A 22828-nucleotide genomic window follows, 5' to 3' on the forward strand; every position below is an offset into this window, starting at 1 on the left:
TTTTTATATTAATTTACATTTAGTTCTACATTTTATGCATTTATATTAGAAAAAAATAACATGATTTTAGTGGAAGCAAACTTTAAGTTAATCCTCACCGATCTTTATTTTATTTATCTACTGTAAATGTATATTTTCCTTCATTTACCAAGTCATAACTCTATTAAAAAATGCATTAAAATGGATAATAAAGTTATAAATTTTAAAGATTCTGTTTCTTATTCTTTTCTTCGGATAAAATAAATATTTCAAGAATCAAATCAAAATTACAAATTCAAGTACAAGAATTTTTAGTCTCATTTACATTTGGATTTGAACCTCGAAAAGAATCTTTAAAACATTTTTAATATTTTAATTTTATAAAAAAATAATCATAAATTTAATAATTTTTTCACACCGTACCGTACGTAGCGCGGCTAAATTTACTAGTTATCTTATAAATATCATGACACCAAATACATTTAATTATTTTCCTTTGATAATCTTTGGATTTTGTCTTTTTCCTTAATTATTTTGCATTTTGAAGACCCTTAATATTTTTGGTCAAAAGAGAAATGAAGGGAGGTCTCATGTTCACACGATTTCTTTGTTCCTGTGAATTTGGATTAGTTAAAAAATTATTGTTGAGCCAATAATAATAAATAAAGAAATTTTCCAATGACCTATATTTGACTTTGTGGAGAATTAAAACGTTTGGGGACCTTCTTCTCTCTTTCGTTCCCAGTGATTGATCGGAGATTCAAAGCCTTGACGACTTGTTCTTCCACATAAAAAAGGTAAGCATACCCAATTGGTATTTCAGTTTGTTGTGATTTATAAGGGATTCTCAATCTAATTTAAATTTTATTAATTCTGCCTGAATTTTTGTTCTAATAATTCTTTTACTTTGCGCCAGTTTCCTTAAACTTCTGCGGTAGTTAAACCCTTTTTTTATTCTTTCTTCAAAAAGCCATTTTATTGAGAAACGAAAAATAATAAAATAAGCAAAACTAACTTCAACTCCTTCGTCTTCTTCACAAGCTCGACGGCGATCGGAGGAAAGAGGCAGCTATAACTCCAGATCTTGATCACCTCATGGTCCAAGAGGAAGCTAGCCTGAGTAGAAGACATTGAGGACGCTCAAACTTGTCACAAGCGCCATCACTTTTACTCGTTGAAGACTCCTTCAGCATAGCTTTATAAGGCCAAAAGGCTCTGTATCAGTGAGTACCAACCTATCACATGCTCAGTTGTGTATTCTTTTAGTTTAGTTGCTGCCTTTTATATCTGACTATTTTTTCTGGAAGAGAGGAAGTGCTTCAGCATTTTGTGAATCAGAATAGGTTGTGATATGCAAGGAACTGGTCGATGATGTCGGACCTAGTTGACTACTTTTCATTTGACTTCCTCTCCTGAAAATAGTTGGCTAACATGTATTCCCCTAGTAGCTCTATTAATGGGCAAAAAGATGTAAGAGTTCAAGGGCAAAGCTCTGATTTGGCAAACAGGTAATCCATGAGCTAGATTATGTTGGGAATTTTCGGTTGAGTGTGTACGGCCACTAATTCATGACAGTTGCAGGCAAAATTTTGGGATGAGTTCTTTACCGAAGAATTTGAAGGGAAATGACACAATCAATGACTCTCAGGATCCTGAAGCTATGGTAGCTTTTCTAAATTTGTACAGAATACAATTTTCAGTTTGAACGGAGACTACAGTTTGTTGATTTGCTCTATAAATCTGTGTTCAGGAACTGTATTCACGTGCGAAAGCACAACAAGAAGAAATTCTATATCTTCGGGAACAGATTGCTCTTGCCAGTGTTCGGGTGTGCCATTTTCCTTTGGCCTTTTGCACTTTTTTGCTTTTCACTTCAGAGTTAATATACTTATGGTTCAACTTTTAACTTAAGAACATTTCGTTGTCACCGTGTGATCAGGAATCACAGCTCTTGAATGAGAAATATGGACTTGAGAAGAAATTTTCTGAACTACGCATGGTTTGTCTTTCTTGTGATTGAATTTACTTGTTTAATATTTTTGTTCTATACATTATTTTAGAGTTATTATTTTGTACTCATAGGCACTAGATGAGAAGCAGAACGAAGCTATAATATCCGTCTCAAATGAACTGACTCGGAGGAAAGGTGATCTTGAAGAAAACTTAAGATTGGTGAATGAGTTAAAGGTAAGCAATCAGAGGAAATAGGTACTGGTAGAGTCGCATTCAACCTAGGTTGACTGTGAATTCTTGACCCTTTTTTGGGAATATAAGCTTCAATTTTTTAAAAATATTTCTCTACTTGTGGTTCTTGATGTAACTGCACAATATTGGTTGCTTCTCTGAGAAATATATTTCTTGGGAGAACTGTATATACTGCTCACCCCCAGCTAGCTTGTGATTGAGAAATAGTAGTTGTATCGTCTATCTGCATCTTCTCTAGGATCTTGTTTATTGGATGTTTTATTCTTTTTTCAGGATACGGAGGATGACAAATATATTTTTATGTCATCCATGCTTGGATTATTGGCTGAATATGGTGTCTTTCCTCGTGTGGCCAGTGCCTCTAGTCTGACCAACAATGTGAAGGTATTGATTACAAAGGATTTGGGTAGTGCTTTAGTAAGAAGTACTGACTCTCTCTAGATCATGTTGTTTACAGTCCTTGAGGTGTATAATAATCTCTGAGGAGTTAAAAGGTCCAGTATGTTTTCATATATTAACTGATATTAATATTTACATGCAGATTGTTCGGATCTTTAGTATCTTATGAGTTTCTTCTTCTTCTTTGTTCAGTTCTTTAGGGAACTTGTTGAACTCTTTATTAAGGCTCCTTGCTTCATTTCTTCTCTGTCATTCTAACATGGATTATATTCATATTGACCATCTTGACCAGCAGCTAGCCATTAATTTAATGGATATACATTGAAGAAAAGATATTGAATTACTGCACATCCTTTTTATGACAAGTTTCAATGATGTACAGTTTTATCGATCTTCTGAGTCTTGATAGGCAAAGCATATCATATTTACTATTTTAGAAAAGTTGTCTATTTGATCATGCTGCCTGACTAAAGTAAAACTGTAAAGCATATGGCACAGCACTTGTATTGGACACATTGCTCTGGTCGGAAAAACATTGCTTTGGCAAGAGTGCTACCCACAAAAATGTCATCATTTTTCAAATCCTGAAAAATTAATTTTAAGTCGTGCATGCAAATATGCAATAAACGTTAAAACATCTCTAATCCCAAAAGCATTCTGTAAAACATCATTATCTATTCTTTTTGCTGTAAATCATGCTTGACATGCTAGTAGCACTGCTATGTGTTGATGGGGGTCATTGCTTGAGGTCTTATTATGCCCGACTAATCTGAAGGTCTGGCTGAATGTTGTATTTTCAGTTTCCTTTTCCGTGCTTTGAGGAAAACTAGACTTACATCATGTGTAATCTTTTGAATTCTGTGCTACTTAGAATCTGCCTGGTTCAGAGTTTGATGTTATTAGAACTTTTTCGGTTAAATGAGCTTATTATACTTTGGAGGTCTGGTTGTTGCAAAATCTACAAATGGATGAATCAATCAACTTTTCTTAGTCCCAACCAATTGAGGAAACCTTTATCCTTGCAGTCATTATGCTATTTTCAATATTCAGAGGATCATCATAGTTAGACATTGAGGAAATTTTATGAATCCTTTGTGTCTCTTCCTTTAGAGTCAACATACAAGGACCATCATTGTTAGTCTGAATTAACCAAATTTCTCCTCTTCCTTCCACTTCGAATCTAATCTTATAGCATCAACGAATATTGCAACGTAGTCTTCCTTCCTAGAGTATCACTTCTGATTCAACTTTTTTCTCCTTAATGTATTGCAGCACTTGCACGATCAACTGGAGATGAAGATCAGAACTTCACATGTAAGGTTTTGACATTGTCTAAATCATTTACAACCTTATTAATTACGATTTTGTATATACGGAGCAACCTTTTCAATCATGCTTTATACTGGGTTTTTTTGGGGACAAATTGCGGGATGTTTTCTTCCGTAGGTTATCAGATTAATATAAATGAAAAAAAAGCATTATACTGGTTTTTTTTTGCAAATTGTGCTATGTTTACTTAAGCAGGCTTTCCAAAATTCAGAGTTCTTTAAATGCAAAGAATGACCAGCATCACGAGTTCAGGTTTGAGGAACTATTTTATGTACTCAGTTCCTGAGTTGAGATATCTATGAAAATACATTAGAAAGGAAATACAAAGTAATTGGCTTACATGACTAGAAATAACTTAATTAACAAGCGAGAGATTTGGTCAAAGTTGTCTGGAGTAGACTGAAGTGGAGGGGGAGTTGGAAACAAATTGAAACCCTAGGTTTTGCCTGTATAATGTTTCCCTAATTTGGACTTCGGTTTTTTTTGGACACAAATAAAAGGAGCTCAAAGAAGGGAAGAATTGAACAATTTAGAGGAGGGACTTACTCTTTGGCTCTGATACCATGTGCAGAATGAGAAAAGAAAGAGATAATGGCTTTTGGCAAAAGAAGTGTTCCTTACCCAGGACAAATTAATGAGAAGAGGGATCTCACCAGATGCTTTTTATGTGGAGTTAAACTAGAGACAGTTAGCCATCTATTTCTACACTGCTAGGTAATGGAACAACTTTGGAGAATTTTCATTAATCATAAAGGCATATCCCGAATTATACCTGGTAAGATCACAGAAGCTTTACAGTGTTGGGTGGAAGCAGAATCTCTGGCAAAGGATAATAGTAGATGAAGAATTGTCCTTTGTAGTATCTGGTGGACAATCTGGAAGGAGAGAAATTTCAGATGCTTTGAGGTTACAGAGAATTTTGTGCAGAAGATCAAGTTGAATTGTCTATTACTCTTTTGATATTGATTCTATTTTGATGTTTAGAGTCAAATTATATGTAGATTAGGTTATCTTCTTGAGTTCACTTGTGAATATGGTTTATGTACAACCCATATACCAATTATCATTTTCAAAAGAAAAGAAACTTTCAAAACATTTTGACCAACCAAACATTGGATTATTGAAAAATATTTTCCTCCATACCAAACACAAACCTAAATGTTTTATATGATGAGTTAAAAAGCTTTGTATACCTAAATGCAAAATTGCGTGGACTCTTTACTTTCGATGCTGCGCCCATGTCAGATTCTCCAAAAAAAAATACAAAGTTGCGGGGACTCTTCACTTTTGATTGTCCAACCCGTGTCGGTTCTCCAAATATACACTAATTTTGGAGAATTTGACACGCAGCCGTTGACATTTTTGAAGAGTCCATAGCCTAAATTGCAAGAGGGTTGAAGAAACATTTGAAGAGTCAATGGGCCGAAGTATTGGATGCTTGATAAGCTTGGAGGTGCTTTTGCTCCCAAGCCTTCTTCTGGTCCACATAAGTCAAGGGAATGATTTCCATTGATTATTAACCTCATAAACAGGTTGAAATATGTTTTTACATACCATGAGGTCATCCCTATCTTGATGCAATGGCAAGTTATGATTGATGGGAAAGTTAGGACAGATAGGACTTACCCTGTTGATTTCATGGATGTTGTTTCGATTCCAAAGACAAATGTGAACTTCCAACTTCCTTATGACACTAAGCGTCTCTTCCATCTCCACTCACTCAGGGATAAGCAAACCAAGTTCAAACTTTGTAAGGTTTGATCAGTGCAGTTTGGTTGAAGAGGCTCATAAGAGGATGGGAGCTCAATCAGCTACAACTGCTTAAAATGGCTAGGTTGAGCTTTGGATAAATTTTACACGTTGGGCCATGTTTCTACTTGTTTAGAGATGCCAATCTTATTTGGCATGCTGCATTTTAACATGTGTACTCGGTACTGTTATACCTACCTTTTTTTTGTGGAAAGAAGGTTGACTGAGTTAAGATGATAAAAAAATTACAATTCAAAAATCTTTTGATGTGTGTAAATTTGATTTCAAAGTGTATGCATTTATTGCACCTCTTAATTGCAATAAATGCACCTCTAGCGAGACATTAATGCGTCGTTTGGTAGTTTTATCATGATGGCTTTTTTTTGATGATCGTTGTGTCAGGGCTAGGTTTTGCATACCTCAACTAGTTCCACGGGGTACCATCCACCTCCCACCAACAACATGTACAAGGTAACTCTGTCCACCTAGGCTCAAACATATGAGTAGAATCACCTAGTGTTTTTTTCCCTTTGCTGGGATTTGAACCTGCGACCTCATGACCCTCAACCACTTCATTCACCACTAGGCCACACCCTTGGGTGCGACAATGGCTTGACTTTTGCAAATATAAAAAGATCATCTATTGAGCATGTATCAAGTGAAATAATTTAATGGGCCTAAAATTTTCGTATGCAAATGAGGGAAAAGGTCACCAAAGCTTAAAGCCTTTGTGTACTAACTTTCTTGTGGAAGAAACAATATAATGATATGCTGAATACATGGTAATATGATTTGGGATTTTGTTAAGAATATTGTAAATGATACTGTGTATCGATTAGGATTTTCAGAATTAATTAGATTGATTCGTTCTTGTAGTTAGGTCGTTAGAAAATCTTTTTTTCTATTTTAGCACTTGCGCATTAACTATTTAAATGCAGTAAGAATCATTTGCGTTTACTTTCAATTCTGTATTTTTTTTATCTCATTTCTCACTTGATATTAGAGCAAGGGTGTGAAATTAGGACTTCTCAAGCAGCTCATCCCAAGTTCGAATGGACCTAGGAGGTAGATCATTCAACCATGTTGCTCGTAAGGGAAAATGGAAATAACCTTAACTGCATAGGATCATTTGAGATAGCATTTTGCTTGGATAATGTACAAATTTGGGTCACCTTTTTCCACATTAACTTGAGGATCTTTGTGCTCAAGCTTTGCCAAAACAGGCCTTTGTTTGCAATCAATTGAAACATCAATGGTGTCATGGAGAAAGTTATGGCCCCAATAGCTGGTGGGACTATTTTTTTTTTTGAGAATGAAAAAAAAAAAAAAAAAAATAAAAAAAAATAGTCCCACCAGCTATTGGGGCCATAACTTTCTCCATGACACCATTGATGTTTCAATTGATTGCAAACAAAGGCCTGTTTTACATTTGCATAGTTAACAGGGATCACATTTTCTTTTGTGAAAATACCAAAAGGATTTAAATCTTCAACCATTGTACTTAAAACACATGAACACAAAATAAACATTGGTCCAAAGTATGCAACAAAAGTAATAGACTATGTCTAAGTCACCAATTGCTCCCACAATGACAACCAATTGTGATAAAGCCCAACCTAGCTCTATAAAAGAACAAAGCGGTTGTCACAATACCTGGAGAATGTCCAAGTCATAAGCCACATTGAGTAAGTATGAGGTAGATACGTCTAAGTCTATATACTAGAGTCTTATACAATGCCAAATATCTTGTTTTAAGAAGGATTTAATTACCTCAAATGAGATCAAGTGAATAAGAGATGCTTTGTAGATAAAATTAAGTCCATTCATTATTTGAAATGGAATTGTATAGTTTCTCTATATTTTTGGTGTAAAGAGAATTATATAGAGGAAGTAGTCGATCTTATAGATTTTATAGGTGCTTTGTAAATCTAGAGGCCGTACCTCTTTGTGAAACTTTTTGGAGGTGACCAACATACCCTTAGGGGTCGTTTGGTTGGGAACAAGTTATCCCTAGATTAATTATCTCGGGATTAGTTATTCTGGGATAACTTATCCCACCATGTATATGGAATAACTTATCCCATTACTATGAGATATGAATGGTGGGATAAGTTATCCCAAACATGTCAACCAAACAAGACAATAAAATTTTATCCCATGACTATTTTTTATCCCAAGACTATTTATTCTTATCCCTCACACCAAACGACCCCTTAATGCTGGGGATTATAATAGTACTAATTTCAAAACGAAAAAAAAAAGAAAAAGGAAACTAATGATTAAACTAGAGAATATTAAATGAAGTACTTGAGTAATTTACTTCAAATATGGAAAACCTAGATTGTTCGTCACCTCTACGTGCCTAATTAATGGGTTTTTGCCTAATTAGCCTACTTGTTTTTGGTAATTATTATGGTCCAACTACCCTTAGGGGTGGCCTAGTGGTTTGGGCTTAGGACTTCCATATTGGAAGTCTTAAGTTCGAAACCCCTTGCCAGTGAAAGTGAGGAGTTTGCCTTCTGGGTCGAGCTCGTCGCACTGGGCTTGCCTAGTTCGTGTTACCTCTTTTGTGTAGTTTGTGAGCTATTGCATATGAGCGGTGTTTTTACCCTTTGCGCACCAAAAGGGTAGCGGCTGCGGGTATTCCTTGTCATAAAAAAAATAAAATTATTATGGTCCAACTGTAATGACCCACTAATACATCCCTACATTAATGGGGTCATTCCTAGTTGCTATTCCTAGTTAACGAGAAAGCATTTATGAATGAACCTTGTGAAAATATGAGATGAGATTGACTATTCCTAGCAATCTCTATTGATACGGCACACCAATTCCCAGGGTAACTAGATCAATCTGTTGAATGAATTAAACCCTAACTTAAACCTACTTCCTCGAGTGAGATCAAGTGAGTAGGGAGTGATCAGGTGTATACTTCCACACAATTTGTACAATAAGCATGGATTCAATTAGAAAATAATAGACTTAATCAAAACAAAGCTAATAATTGAACACCCATTAATCAAACAACATAGATTTGGATCACTCCTAGATATGAGTCGAGCTACTCATGATAAAGCACAAAAAAAGAAAATTAAGATAGAACTCATATTGGGTAAGAATATTTGATAGTAGTTGAAGTGGAATGACAAACAAGCTTGGTGCAGTCCTCCGGAATTGCTGTAGCTTACATCCCAAGTAACCAAAATTCTCTTTCCAGAATTTTCTAATTCAAAGATATCTAAAAAATACAAGAAAGAACCTATTTATAATCCAATACAAAACTAGCAAAAGTTTGCAGAAATAACTCTTCAGATTTTTTTGCGGCAAGTTATTGCAATCTGCACAAAGCTGATTTTGCCTGTTGAAATTTCTCCTCGGAAACTATAACGCGCAGCCGCAAAATCTTTTGCTTAACCATTTGGCTGCCACATAATATTACGTGTCCTTAAAATTGCCTCTGTGAGAAATATAGGATAATATTATTGAATTGTTACGTCTACATTATTACACAAATACCCTATTTATAGACACTACAATACAATCCTTTAACAAGTAGGATACTGTTTACTATTCCTATTGCTATGACTATTCCTATTCGTGTTCCTATTCTAAGTAGGATTATATACATCTATTCCTATTCTTACACTCCCCCTCAAGCTAGTGCATACAAATCATATGTACCTAACTTATTATAAATGTAATTAATACAAGGACCGATGAGGGGCTTGGTGAGATATCTGCAAGTTGATAACTCGACTTCACAAAATTGACAGTCAATCTCAATTTGCTAAGTCTTCTCATGAAATACTGAATTTGATGCATAATGCCGACAAACACAAAGTGATAAAATTACAGTATTGAACTTCCCAAACCAAGTTGGAAAAGACTATTTCAGACCATAGAGTGACTTATGTAATTGACATGGAATGCCAGAGTATCCCATGTTTGGAGCCAACAAGGATGGGACCTAGTAGTATTTAGAAGAGCACTAAATGATTGGGAAATTGGAGAAGTGGCCAATCTGCTGGACGTACCTAACTCAAACCCTACTTTATCCACGAGGCCTGACAAACATAGATGGAAACTACACAACAAGGGAGTGTTTACAGTGAAATCTTGTTACTGGGAACTCAACACATTAAAAGGGAATAGCTAATTGAATGATTGTCGTTTATTCTGTGATACATGATAGGGTATATAAAAGATGATACCCTAATTACAATCCCTATAAGTCTCAATTGTTCTCTGTATCTGAACAGAGTCCTACGATTAGAAAAGAAGTAAAAGACCCCTAAAATCTAGGAAACAAATAACAAAAAGTAGTTACAGTAGGTCTGTTCTGCTGTTATGCCCCTGCAAGTTGGTGGTGACATTGACAACACCCAACTTGTTCGAAGGAAGCACGCGGAAGTGGCTTGGTGAGTATGTCTGCAACCTGCTCAGCAGAGTGTAAATGCTTAACTTCAAGAGTGTTGTTCTGCACTTGTTCCTGAACAAAGTGGAATCAATCGCAATATGTTTCATTTTGCTGTGGAACATGGGGTTCTGGCAAATGTAGGTTGCACTAACATTGTCACACATGATTTTGGGAATTTTAGTGAGAGGAAACTGAAGTTCTTGACAGAGATTGACTAGCCAATTAATTTCTGTAGCAGTAAATGCTACAACACGATATTCAGCCTCTGTAGAAGAATGTGAAACTGAGCGCTACTTCTTGGAGGACCAAGAAATAGGAGTGCTGCCAAGATAAACCACGTAACCAGTAGTGGAGGTGTGATCAATAGGGTCTCCTGCCCAGTCAGAGTCAAAATAAGCAACCAACCTTGAATTTTGCTCTTTAGGCACTCAAATACTACAAGGAGGAAGTTCTATTGAGGTACCTGAGCAAGCGTTTAACCACCTTCCAGTGATCTTGGTTAGGACAATGCATAAACTGAGCAAGCTTTTTTACAGTAAATGCAATATCTGGCCGACTGAAGGATAGATATTGAAGCTTGCCGATGAGCAGTGAGTTTATGGAACATGTTTTTGTGTCTGCTAGGAGTTAATTGGGTGATGCCTAAGACAACAATGGAACTTCTAAGCAGCTGGGAAGGTATTGGGAACAGAGGAAGAAAAGAGCACCGGTGGAGAACTACCCCAACAAGTATATGGTGGACCTTATGGAAAGAAAGAAGGTGTTTTGATGGTCACAACAGAAACTTACAGAAGATTAGAATGAATTGTATAAGCCTTTTGTATTTTTGGTGTGAACAGAAACTGGTAGGGGAGATAGAAAATTTAGTTAATTTTATAGGAAACTTGTAAAAATACCCTCCTGGGTGATGTAAGTTTCCAATTCATCATTTTTTTGGATGATGAATTGTTTGGCGTGAATATAAAGTTACCCTTTTCTCAAAAAAAAAGAAAAGAAACTCGCCTGAGCAACAAAACTAGGTGGTTGCTCCATATAGAGTTCTTCACAATGCAACGGTCGCCCGAAAGTGCCCGAAATCTGGTATGAAGTATATGGATCGTCTTTGGAATCAATAGATGAGTCGATATTAAATAGGAAAGTCACTGAAAAACTGGCTGGAAAATGCTCATGCGTTGGAGTATTAGATTTGAAGGTTGAAAGTGGTCACAATCTGTGAAATAAAATTATATGGGTAGGGTCGGAATGGTGACACGACCCTACTGATAAATAAAAATTATATAGGTAGTGTCAGAATAATTGCACAACCCTACACAAATAAGAAAGTAGTCACCAAAAAGAACGGTGCTACGCAAGTCAGACATGAAAAAGTAGTCACCGGAAAGATGTCACGGTGCTACTCAAATCAGATATGAGAAAGTAGTCACCGGAATGATGCATGGTGCTACATAAATTAGATATGAAATAAAGTAGTCACCAGAAAGATGACACGGTGCTACACAAATTAAATATGAAAAAGTAGTCACCGAAAAGATGACACAGTGCTACACAAATTAGATATGAAAAAGTAGTCACTAGAAAGATGTCACAGTGCTACATAAGTTAGATATAAGAAAGTAGTCACCGGAATGATGGCACAGTGCTACACAAATTAGATATGAGAAAATAGTCACGAAAGATACACGGTGACGCAACTTTTGCTAACATAATCGTTGGCCAAACAGGCGGCAATATATGGGTAATAGCCACCTACCGACAGTGGAAGATGTTTGATTCTCTTACCAAGTTCGTTGAGGCTTTGATACAATGTGAGAAATATATGAGAAGAATATTATTGAATTGTTGTGTCTACATTATTATACAAAGACCCTATTTATAGACACTACAATACAATCCTTTAACAAGTAGGATACTATTTCCTATTCATATTCCTATTCCTATTCCTATTCCTATTCTAAGTAGGATTGTATATACCTATTCCTATTCTAACAACCTCTAGATATGGTTTTCCAGCTTCATCTTTCTCTCTACAAAACCCGATGCTAAAACATGTCTATGAAGCCTCCAAGTATGAAGAACTGTCGGATTGCACATGACACTAGCTCACTGGCTAATCCTCAATATAAATAAATAATAAATGAATAAATAATAAGTGATAACTAATAACAGGAGTTTCCATAGGATGCATGCAGAGCTCACCGTTCAACTGAAGCAGTGAGAAGAATGTCCTAGCCTATAATCTGTTCGTCTGCAAAACCTTTGCCTATATTGATATAAGCTAATGTAGGTTCCCATGCAGAGAACACCAGTATACCAACTACTGGTACTCAGTCAGTCTTAAAAATTGCTAACTAAAGGTGATCCACAACATCCTTCTTTTGCCAAAGCAGAATGCACTAAGCAGCAGTGTATGACAGATGGTTTGTTGCATTGCCATGATGTCATTTCCTGATAAAGTGAGTGATTTTTGTGTTTACCTTCCATTTGCCATCTATGACAGATGGTTTGGTATATTGATGTATTCCTTCCCGGTAAAATGACTGATCTTTGTGTTACTTCCCGTTAGCTATCTATGACAGATGGTTTGCTGTATTGGTGTGTTATCCTTTCCCTATAAGAGAGAGACATGTTTCCATATGAGATTTCTTATAAGTTTAACTAGTTCTTCAACACAAACCTTCATATTGGCCGAGATCCTTTTTCTCAATTGGGGGTGGCCACACACGGAAAGCCACACTGAACTTTTGAAATCTAAGACCACCTTCTGATATATACCATAAATTTTTGGGTCTAGCACTTTTAAAAGCTGCTCTTGTAGATGGGAAGCTTTATTCGGTTAAATTTTTTGGTAGGATGCCTTTGTGCTGCACCCGAGGGTATGGGTCAATGAAGTGGTTGAGAACCATGAGGTCTCAGGTTCAATTCCTAGTAGAGACAAAAAACACTAAGTGATTCTTCCCACGGTCCTAGCCTTGGTGTACAAAATTACCTGGTACCTGCTAATGGTGGGAGGTGGTAGGTATCCCGTGAAATTAGTCGAGGTGCGAAAGCTGGCCCGGACGCCACAGTCATAAAAAAAAGGATGCCTTACTGCTGTAGTACTTACCTGAAAGGCTTGCTTTGGTTATTAACTTTGTTTTTCTGCTATGAAGTTTAAAACTTACATGTTGGAGATTCTATTTTTAAGTACAATGACAATGAGTCAATGTTGGTTAACAGGCAAAAATTGCACAATTAAATTCCATGGTGACTAATCATGCTAGAGGTGGATCTTTTGATATGGAGTCACCTCATTCTAGTTCCATAAACAATCAACTTCCAAGTGGTTCTATGGTATTGTTTACAATCTGTTTCATCTTTTAGATGCTCGGATTTGCTTCTTATTCCAACAATAAGCAGTCATTTTTTTCTTTCCTCTTGGTAAAAGAATTGTCTTGTTTTCTTCTCTCAGGGTATGAATGAATATCCAGCCTTTAAACAGTACATTGATGGACAACATAATGAAGCAGTTGCAACTGGATCAGGAGATGTGCAAGCCAGTAAACATTTGCCAGCTGAAAGCTTGCTGTTCAATCGTGAGATGCATCAGCAAGCAAGTCATTTGGAAATCTCATCTAATACTGATAGGTCAGGCTGCAAAATTGACGAACTTTTCATGGTTGTTTCCTGTTGCTTTCCATGTCCCTATATCTGTGGAAATCCTTTTTTTGCTATGTATGGACTTAAGTCATAGAATGCTTGCCAATCCCACTGCTAGGATGTAACGACTTAATATGGCAAAATTTCTTCATCCTCAAAATTAATGAAGTCACCAACATAAGAATTGTAGTTCATTAACTACAGGAAAACTTTAGGTGTTGTAGAACTACCAAGAATATGAATAAACCAATTATACATAGCGTACTTGATCTTATGTAGCAAAGGAACAACATCACCTCATTTTTCCTTGCTCATTGGTGTTAGATCCACAACTATCTTGTTGAACTTCCTGTAACAAGTCCTATCTTGGACAGGCCCAAAATAATTCTCTTTACCTTTATCCTTCTCATCAACATGCACATGGAACATTTTGTTTTGACTACCTTAGGATTAAGTTCATCCAATGATGGGTTTTCAATGTAAATTTTCCCATGAGTACCTACAAGAGAGTGAGAACAACTAGAAGACGTAGGAATGTTAGTGTTAGAATAAAAAGAAACCTCACTCAAACTCTCTTGTTTTTGTCTCTCTACTTCACGATCATCCCTCTCCGTTTTATTCTCCTTGTCATCTTTTTTTTTTCCCTCGATCTCACATTGTCACTTTACATCCCATTCTCTCCACACTATACAACCTCTCCTTTTTCCTCGTTTGGGATGTCAACATGCACGCCTTACTCCCCTCATTCTTCTCTTTCAAAATTTTTCATTGTTTCCTTCACACATTTCAGATCTTCATAAACTTGGGATGGAGTTAAAGCTGTAAGTATAATTTCTTCTATTTGACTCAACAAAAAGTCTATTCTTTCTCCTATCATCAATTGCATTCTTATTAAACTACCATGGATGCCCGCATGATATGACAATCTTGCATTGGAATTATATCACAAAATATTATCGGAATACCTCCCAACGGTGAAAGAAACCATGCATTGCTTAGTCACCTTAAGCTCACCAATCCATTCAACCACTATGATTATAAGTGATGTGTTTGATGCATGTTAGTTCTAACTTCTCTATCACGTATGATCTCACCACATTTGCACCACTTTCATTATCAGTAATCATAGAGCAAATTTTACCCTTTATCCCACCCCACGCCTTGTATGAAAAATATATGCCCTCTTTATATCAGCTACGGTGACATTCATATCCTCCAATATGTGGTCATCACACTGATCACTTTAGCTAAGTTGGTATCACTTTGGTCTCTTAATTCAACCTCCCTATGAGTCCTCTGTTCATCACCACTACCTATTTGAGACATCTAAAAAAAAATCACAGAAAACAAAGATCTCTCAACTTGGCTTCTTTTTTTTCTCTATTGATCTCATTCTCTCTTGTCTTTTTCCACTCAAATTGCTATCTTTGGCTGGATTTTTAGAATTTATATATAGATCCTACTAGTAACAACCCTTTAGAAGTAAGATGTAGAAAGAAAAAAGAACTTTTTGACACCCTGACGAATTGAGTTTGATGAGTTGAGAAAAGAAACCAATTTGTGTAGCAAGAAAATTTTCCGTGTTTCTCCATCTTCTTGGTTTTCCTATTTGATGTATGAAACAAAGAATCAACGCAAATCCGGAGTTTCTTGAAAATACCTTAATTCTCGAGAAATTGAATTTTTCCCTTTTTTTGTATTTTGTTTTTGTTATGTAGCTTACCTCTTAAGCTACTACAATAATTATTTTTTTTGGTCAAGAACGTCGGAAGATTAGCAAGAGCAAAACTTTGATAGAGTCACGCTGATATCACTCGATATGAATCAGGTTACTTGAAAGAAACAAAAAAATAATGTGGAAGTGAAAATACAAAGATTAAAGACGGAATTTAAAGATATGTGAAATTTCAGAGTTAAACCCCCAACATTCAAGATTAAGTGCTAAGAATCTAATTGATCTTAGTATTCAAAATTTGCGGATTATACTAATAGTAATACTAATAGAGTAAATTCAAGAACTTAGATCAAAAGGTGATCTAGACCCCTATTTCAAAGAAATTAGAGACACTAATGACCTTCTTTAATTTACTTTACTAGATGCCAAATATATCTAGTTAAAAATTAATCTTACCTCCTAAAGAATGTTTCGTATAAGGTTGCAAAACCAAATATATCAAGTTAAAAATTAATCTTACCTCCTAAAGAATGTTTCTGATAAGGTTGCAAGATAAATTCATAGTCACCACACACGAAGTGTATAGAAGAGAAACCTCTCTAATAATATTAAAATATTTTGTAATTAAAAATATCAAAATCTACCCCTATATATAGGGGAAATCTTTCCCAAATAGCATTTTCAAAACCTACTTCTATGAAAATAATAAATATTAAAATCAAATTGGAAACATTTAAACTAGGAAAACAAATAGAAATTAATGTCAAGAACTACGTAACAAGAATAAGAGAAGATGTGGCAAATTTACAGTCAAAATTACACGCCAATTGTTGGCATGTTTTCAGCCCATTTTTGGGCTTATGATTTAGCTCTTGTTGGACTTGATTCTCATATGTCATGCATCCCTTTTTGGGCTCCTCTTGGGTCCTTCCATGTGGGCCCTTCAACTTGGGCCCCATGTGGCTCCAATCTTCCTCTTCTTGGACTTGGACAATGAAATACATGTAGCACTTTGCTGAATTTTTGTTGTTGTTGTTACTTTGCTGAATTTTTGCCATAATTCTTGGACTCATTCTTGTACTCTTCTTCCACGATAAGCATTTTTTTAATTTCCCATTGAAGCCCGTCAACCTTTAATGGATGTATGGGGCAGTTTGTTGGGTGTCTAGCAGCTTGTGTATTACCTTAAGTCTCTCTATCAGCACCTTGGAAATAATCTTTGTACACACTGCCTATGCCTTATATGTTGCTAGAACACTCCAAAAATGTTGCTTCACCCGTGTCGGATCCTCCAAAAATGCACTACATTTGGAAGATCCGACACACACCAGGGGGCATATCTGAAGAGTCCGAGCAACATTAGCCTATGAGACTGACGGGATTGAAATCCCTAACTCTACTGCACCAGCCTTATTAGGGATTAAAGCCACATGGTAGCATAAAAACTCTTTTCACTGTGCCCACTCTAATACCTTCACAGAAATGGGACGGAGAGAGTATAATATTTTGGATATCTCACTGGGATAAAAACTAATCAATGTGAGTGGAACAATGACATATCTTTGAATCTGGAACAATGGGTCTTCATTTACTTGGAGAAGTCTAAATTTGTCTCCTTCCGAGAGACTTCAGTTTTCGTCTTAGTCTGTACTATAAGATTCTTGTGCTAATCGAAATAGAACATGTTGTTGGAGAGGATTTGAATTCATGAACTCAAGTTTTATGAGCCTTCTGAGGTACCAAACTGTTCTACTCTGCGCCAAATATAAGACCCGATAACTGATAGATGAACAAGGATTTGACTATGAATGAAACCACATACATCCTCTTTCTTAGGCAATCACGGTCTACATTCATTTACAAGGACAAGGGCATCTGTTTTTACATTTGTAAACATGGTCCTCCTAATGCAAAATAGATGTACAGTATCAAAGATCTGTCATTCAAGGATAACATCTTTAAGACCATAACAGGGGTTCTTCCATAAAGTGGATTAAACTATGAATCATATATATCTCCTTAGGTCCTTTTGTACTCATGTACCTTCAAGACACATGCTGATAACAGGCATTAAACTCAATATCCAAAACTTCTAGCCATCTTGCCTACCAAAAACCATCTTAACAATAACTTATTGTTTTATGCATATTCAATTAACACCTCTCTTAGCAAAACAAGTAGGGTTCAGCAGCCTTTTTTCCGTCCATTGGTGCATGACGTGCTAAAAGTTTTTTCCGCAAATGAGCAAATTAAACAGCTATTTTTGTTGGTTGTCCTTCTCGTCCTCATATTATCTCCCACAAGAACAACCTGGAAGGAAATAAATAAATAACTAATAGGATAAAAAAAAATTTGGTTTATCAGGGTGATCACTTTCCAGTTCCAGGCCATTTTGCTAGAAATTGTAACTCATTTTTAATGGATAACTGGTAGTCTGGTACTGGTCATCACATGAAAAGCCAACTGCTCCATGCTGCAAAACAATAGTATGCCCCCCAGTTTTAGATCAAGGAAATAAAGCAATGGAAAGAATTAAGACACTTGGTCCATTTTTATATCATGAGCATTCTTTGTAAACCCTGATGGCCTGCACATCTAACATTGATGTTTCCTAAATTCTATTTTTCTGCTATCATCTTTGAGGAGGCAGATAATTCTCGAAAGAATGCTATCCCTTCCTAGCAATCTCCATATGGACACCCTATTAGGGCCTGCACTCATTAACATTATAAGAAGGAAAAGAAGGGTCTGCTCTTACATTGCTAATTGAACTTTCATATACACCCCGTTCTTGCAAGTGATAACTCTCTACTGCATTTCTCAATAACTAGTTGGCCCAAAGAAACCGGCATGTGAATCTAGAGGTATCCATGTACCAGTTCCCTCAGCCCTACGTATTAAATAGTACCCATATAACCCCCCTCTTTAAGACCATGGTTGAAGTCACAAGCTGGGATGAACTTTAGTTGACCAATGGCTAAGCGATGGTTGATGAGTTTGTGACTTGAGAGTATTTTCTATTACTGCAGTTCACAATTTTTTCTTGCTCTGACAGTTTGACACTGCAGGGATGTTCCAGGTCCCACTAAAGATAACTTGTTTGATAGAAATGGGGTGAATGAGAGATTTGAAGAGAGCAACAATGAAAACCGTCATAATCCTCCTACAGTGGGAAATGAGATTGGTGGTTCTTTTAGTTCGGAAGGTAATATAGTTATCTGTCTTTAAAGTTGGTACATAAACTTGTAGGGATCCTAATGATAAATCCTATCACAGGGGAAAGTCCTGGAATAGAAGTATTTCAAATAATCGGAGAAGCTAAACCAGGATGTAAACTTTTGGGTTGTGGGTTTCCTGTACGTGGAACTTCTCTTTGCATGTTCCAGGTAGCGAGTCTAAATGCTATTCAGTATGCAATTTAATTCCTAAAAGGAACTTTACCCACTGATATCTAAAGTATATTTTTTCCGATCTTTCGGTTCCAAATGTCAGTGGGTCCGTCATTATCCTGATGGTACAAGGCAGTACATTGAGGGTAAGTCTAAACCTTTATGCCGAGGTTCTCATGCCTCGTTTTTATTATTTATTTTACGCGTCTTATTGTACATCAATAAAGAGATTGCCTTAAACACCACCCTTGTTTAGCTTCAACACCTACTCAACTATCATCTTTCATAATCTTCAGGTGCCACAAATCCTGAATATGTAGTTACTGCTGATGATATTGATAAGCTTATAGCTGTCGAATGCATACCCATGGATGATCAGGGACATCAGGTAGTTGATCTTGCTCTTCTGTCCTTAAATTCTTTTCTACTTTGATTTATACTAAAAGCAAATTGTATGCTGCCAACTTAAAGTGGAGAAATCATGCAACCTCTTTGCTGTACTATATCTCACTCTAGAAAATATTTGACTGTTGAAACTGCTTGGTCCACAGATTTCAAGTGGCTTTGAATTTGAAATTAGTTACTTTTCACTAAGCTATTCACCCAAAATCTTGGGCTGCATCTTACGTTCTATTCTAGCACGCTTTCATAGGATTGTTACTCACTAAATGATTTTCAAGTTTACTGTATCTAGTTTACAAGAAAATCTGATCTATGGTATGCTAGTATACTTGTAACAATAAAGAGCATACCATTGTGCAGTATTAATGTGGGATGTTTTTTGATACGCTCAAGATACACAAGATACACCTTCAGATGATGTAACACGGTTGTATGCAAATATAGTAACCTAGGGTTGAATCCTTTAAGGTATAGGGAGAAAACTTATTACTATTCGGATGAATACAAGATTAAGAGTCGATTTCTATTCCGTAAAGTTTACGAGATTTTGTATAACTAAAGTTAAAATTGCAGTAAGTAATAAGATTGTAAACTTATGATATGAAGATGCTAAGGTTGTGTCCCCACAATGAGAAACTTTGTTTGTCGATTTTCATGCAATTTTAGATATTCAGGTTCTAGATATGCTCTCAGTCCCACCCTTTGGGGTGGCCCAGTGGTTTGGGCTTGGGACTTCCATGTTGGAGGTCTGAAGTTCGAAACCCTTTTGCCAGCGAAAGCAAGGGGTTTGCCTTCTGGGTTGAGCTCGTCGCACCAGACTTGCCTTGTGCGGGTTTCCTCTCCTGTGTGGTTTGCCTTCTAGGTCGAGCTCGTCGCACCAGACTTGCCTTATGCGGATTATCTCTCTTGTGTGGTTTACGAGCTATTGTATAGGAGTGAGTTTTTTTTACCCATATGCACTTAGTCCCTACACCATCTCTCAATTTCTCCCAAGAGTTAAACGATTTATCTCCATATGATATTCCCACAACTATTTGAGTTATTTAAGTAAATGCGATCAATTAAGCCAAGTAAATCCTATTATCCCTAATGGGAATTTGTCAAACGAGGGTTAGCACCTCAAGTTAAAATGTAGAACTTCTTCTAACAAATCCTGATCGGCTTTCCCAAGCAAAACTAAGATATTATGGTGTATGATAATGTTTGCAACCACCAACCAATTAATTAAGAATGAGAAAAAGTTTGATATCTTACAACCGTAATATCATAAAACACACAAAAATCTTATAAATTTTACAACCGTAGTGGATTTCACAACCTCAGTAGATAGATTGGCTACTCATACTGAAAGTAAAACAACAAGAGTATAAGTAAAGAGAATTTATAGACTTACTTTGAATATTAAAGCTTGAAAGAATAATGATGTTCTTCGTTCAAGAAACTAGAAAGAGAAAAACCTTGGAACTTGTCCAAAAACGTGCGACAAAAACTAAACTAAATTGTCAACTCTTTTCAAAAGAAACCTAAAATGTCTATTTATAGTTACCCACAAAGTTGGAATCCTAAAAATAAGAATCTGTTCTGCCGACATGAGTTGCGACCCAATCCACGACCGTTGATTGACTTGCGGCTCGTAGATTGTCTTTAAGCTAACCGTCGATTGCCTTCTAGGGTGTATCTGGACTTGCGTCCTGAATTGCCTTTATGGACCGTATGCTCATCTATGAGTTCATCGATATTCTTCTTCGTACTTTGGCCAGCTTTGCACGGTCTCTTTTGCATCTTGTCTAAATCTTTTCACAATCTGCTTTATGGTCCGTGTTTTAGTCTGCAATTGTATATAGAACTGTCAACCACCCAATTCCTGACTGTTTACTATCTTTTCCTCCTTTTGGCCATTTTGCTACAAAAATCTACAATACAACATTTGAACATTAAAGTACGTAAAAATGAGCATAACAACAAGTAATACTTTAAGTAAAAGACATAAGATGTGCTTTAATTTCAAGGTAGATCAACACCCACAACTTAAAGCCTTTGCTTGTCCTCAAGCAAGTGACAAGTGATTTTCTTTTTTTTTTCTTCCGCACCAGGTCATGTCTAATCATAACTGCTTCCCAACCTCCAACTTAGGCTTGAAGCCTCAATTATAGCTTTTCTTTTCACCCTTCACCCCCAACTTAGGCTTTTTACGCCTCATCTTTCACTTTCAGTGTTAAGTAGATACATGTTTTCTACGCAGGATTATTTTCAAACAAGAGATATGGTTTTTCAGTTACAACTAGCCAATAAAAAGGTTTAAAAGCTCAAAACGGGAGACTAGGATATTAACATAATTTGGAAGGATCACATAGGCTAGTAACTTTTGTTCCAAACTTGTACTCTAAGCATATAACATTTTTTTCAATGTCACAAAAAGAGATACCAATGTCAATCTATGTAATTGAAGCTCATACAATTATTTTTATGAGGGGTCCATTTTTCAAACAAAATGAGTTTCATGCCTTCGGCAAATAAACTATCACCATATAAGTCAAACTCTCTCTATTTTTCTCTATTTTACTTGAATTAAGTAGAACTTATCCCCTTAAGAAAGTACCAAACAGTCTATCATCGGGCAAAGTTGCCTCTATACTTAATTTAAACAAAAACAGTTGTCTTAGTTCAACATTAAAGTAAACTCCTTGGAAAGAACCATTGCTAAGAAAAATCAGGAGGTGGCTCGATTGAGACTAACACCTAATTTTGATATTGGCAAGCCTCGCGATTGACTAAAAGGCTTGTCATTTACTCTACTACTACTACTACTACTACTACTATTCCACCCCAGCTAATAACATTGCATTTTCCCAATGCATCAAAAGAAGTAATAAGAGGGGTGACAACTTCCTATGTCGCTTTAAGCGCATTAGTCTGTATTCGGCGTGTAGTATGGTGCTTTATGTTCTTAGCACTAATAGCGTGCATTGGCATTTTGGCAGCTATACTTGATCAACTGCAATGGAGTCCTGTCAATTTCATCGGGACATCTATGTCCTCTAGGGCTGCTATTGCCATTTTTCCTGTTTGATGTCATGCCCTCGAGAATAGCAGTGATGCAGTGAAGTTGAGCGAGTGCTCCAATAATGAACAAGCTCAAAGTCTCTGCGAGCTTGTTTGTTATCATATGTTTTGTGCACTCTACTGTGTTAATGAGCAACATGCAAATCCTTCCCTTCATAGTATGAGGAAAAGATATTATGATCGCTTATAGTTTTGTTGCATTTCCATTCTGCATTCTGTCTTTTCATATTCATCTTTGCATCCTTGATTTGTTTCGCAGAGTTGCCCTTGTTTCTTTTTTGGACATTGGTTGCCAGCCTCCATTAGCAATATATTTTGGAGCCATTACCTATGACATTCACTATTAGGGGTCGTTTGGTAGGGTATATAAGAATAATGCTAATAGAGTGTATTAGTAATGCATGCATTAGTAATATTGAGATTATTTTTTATGCGGTGTTTGATTTGGCGTATTAAAAATAAAAATTGCAACTTCTATAACAAAGTTTTTGTTTACAAAAATCCCTCCACACTCTTTAGCATTGGGAAACGAGAAGTGTTTTGAGAGGGATATGAGGGGTTGTGTCATTAATCAATCTAACGCAT

General features: G+C 36.2%; 1 protein-coding gene across 2 annotated transcripts in view; it reads left to right on the top strand.

Annotated features, from left to right (window-relative positions):
• The first annotated feature begins 998 nt into the window (after positions 1-998).
• The window catches only part of LOC125840578 (uncharacterized), a 67959-nt gene continuing 46129 nt past the window's right edge, over positions 999-22828 (top strand). Inside the window, exons 1-14 of one of the 2 annotated variants that reach the window (XM_049519548.1) lie at positions 999-1202; positions 1428-1487; positions 1561-1642; positions 1730-1807; positions 1919-1978; positions 2062-2166; positions 2458-2568; positions 3856-3897; positions 13295-13408; positions 13527-13702; positions 18458-18594; positions 18666-18775; positions 18882-18924; positions 19075-19166. In XM_049519548.1, coding sequence (XP_049375505.1) covers positions 1574-1642; positions 1730-1807; positions 1919-1978; positions 2062-2166; positions 2458-2568; positions 3856-3897; positions 13295-13408; positions 13527-13702; positions 18458-18594; positions 18666-18775; positions 18882-18924; positions 19075-19166 — 1137 coding nt within the window. In that variant the 5' untranslated portion in view covers positions 999-1202; positions 1428-1487; positions 1561-1573. Of the gene's footprint in view, positions 1203-1286; positions 1488-1560; positions 1643-1729; positions 1808-1918; positions 1979-2061; positions 2167-2457; positions 2569-3855; positions 3898-13294; positions 13409-13526; positions 13703-18457; positions 18595-18665; positions 18776-18881; positions 18925-19074; positions 19167-22828 lie in introns of both variants that reach the window. The other variant, XM_049519546.1, reaches the window with a different exon arrangement.

Source organism: Solanum verrucosum, unplaced genomic scaffold, assembly GCF_900185275.1.
Source record: "Solanum verrucosum unplaced genomic scaffold, falcon-dt-bn FXZP01000188.1, whole genome shotgun sequence".
NCBI lineage: Eukaryota > Viridiplantae > Streptophyta > Magnoliopsida > Solanales > Solanaceae > Solanum > Solanum verrucosum.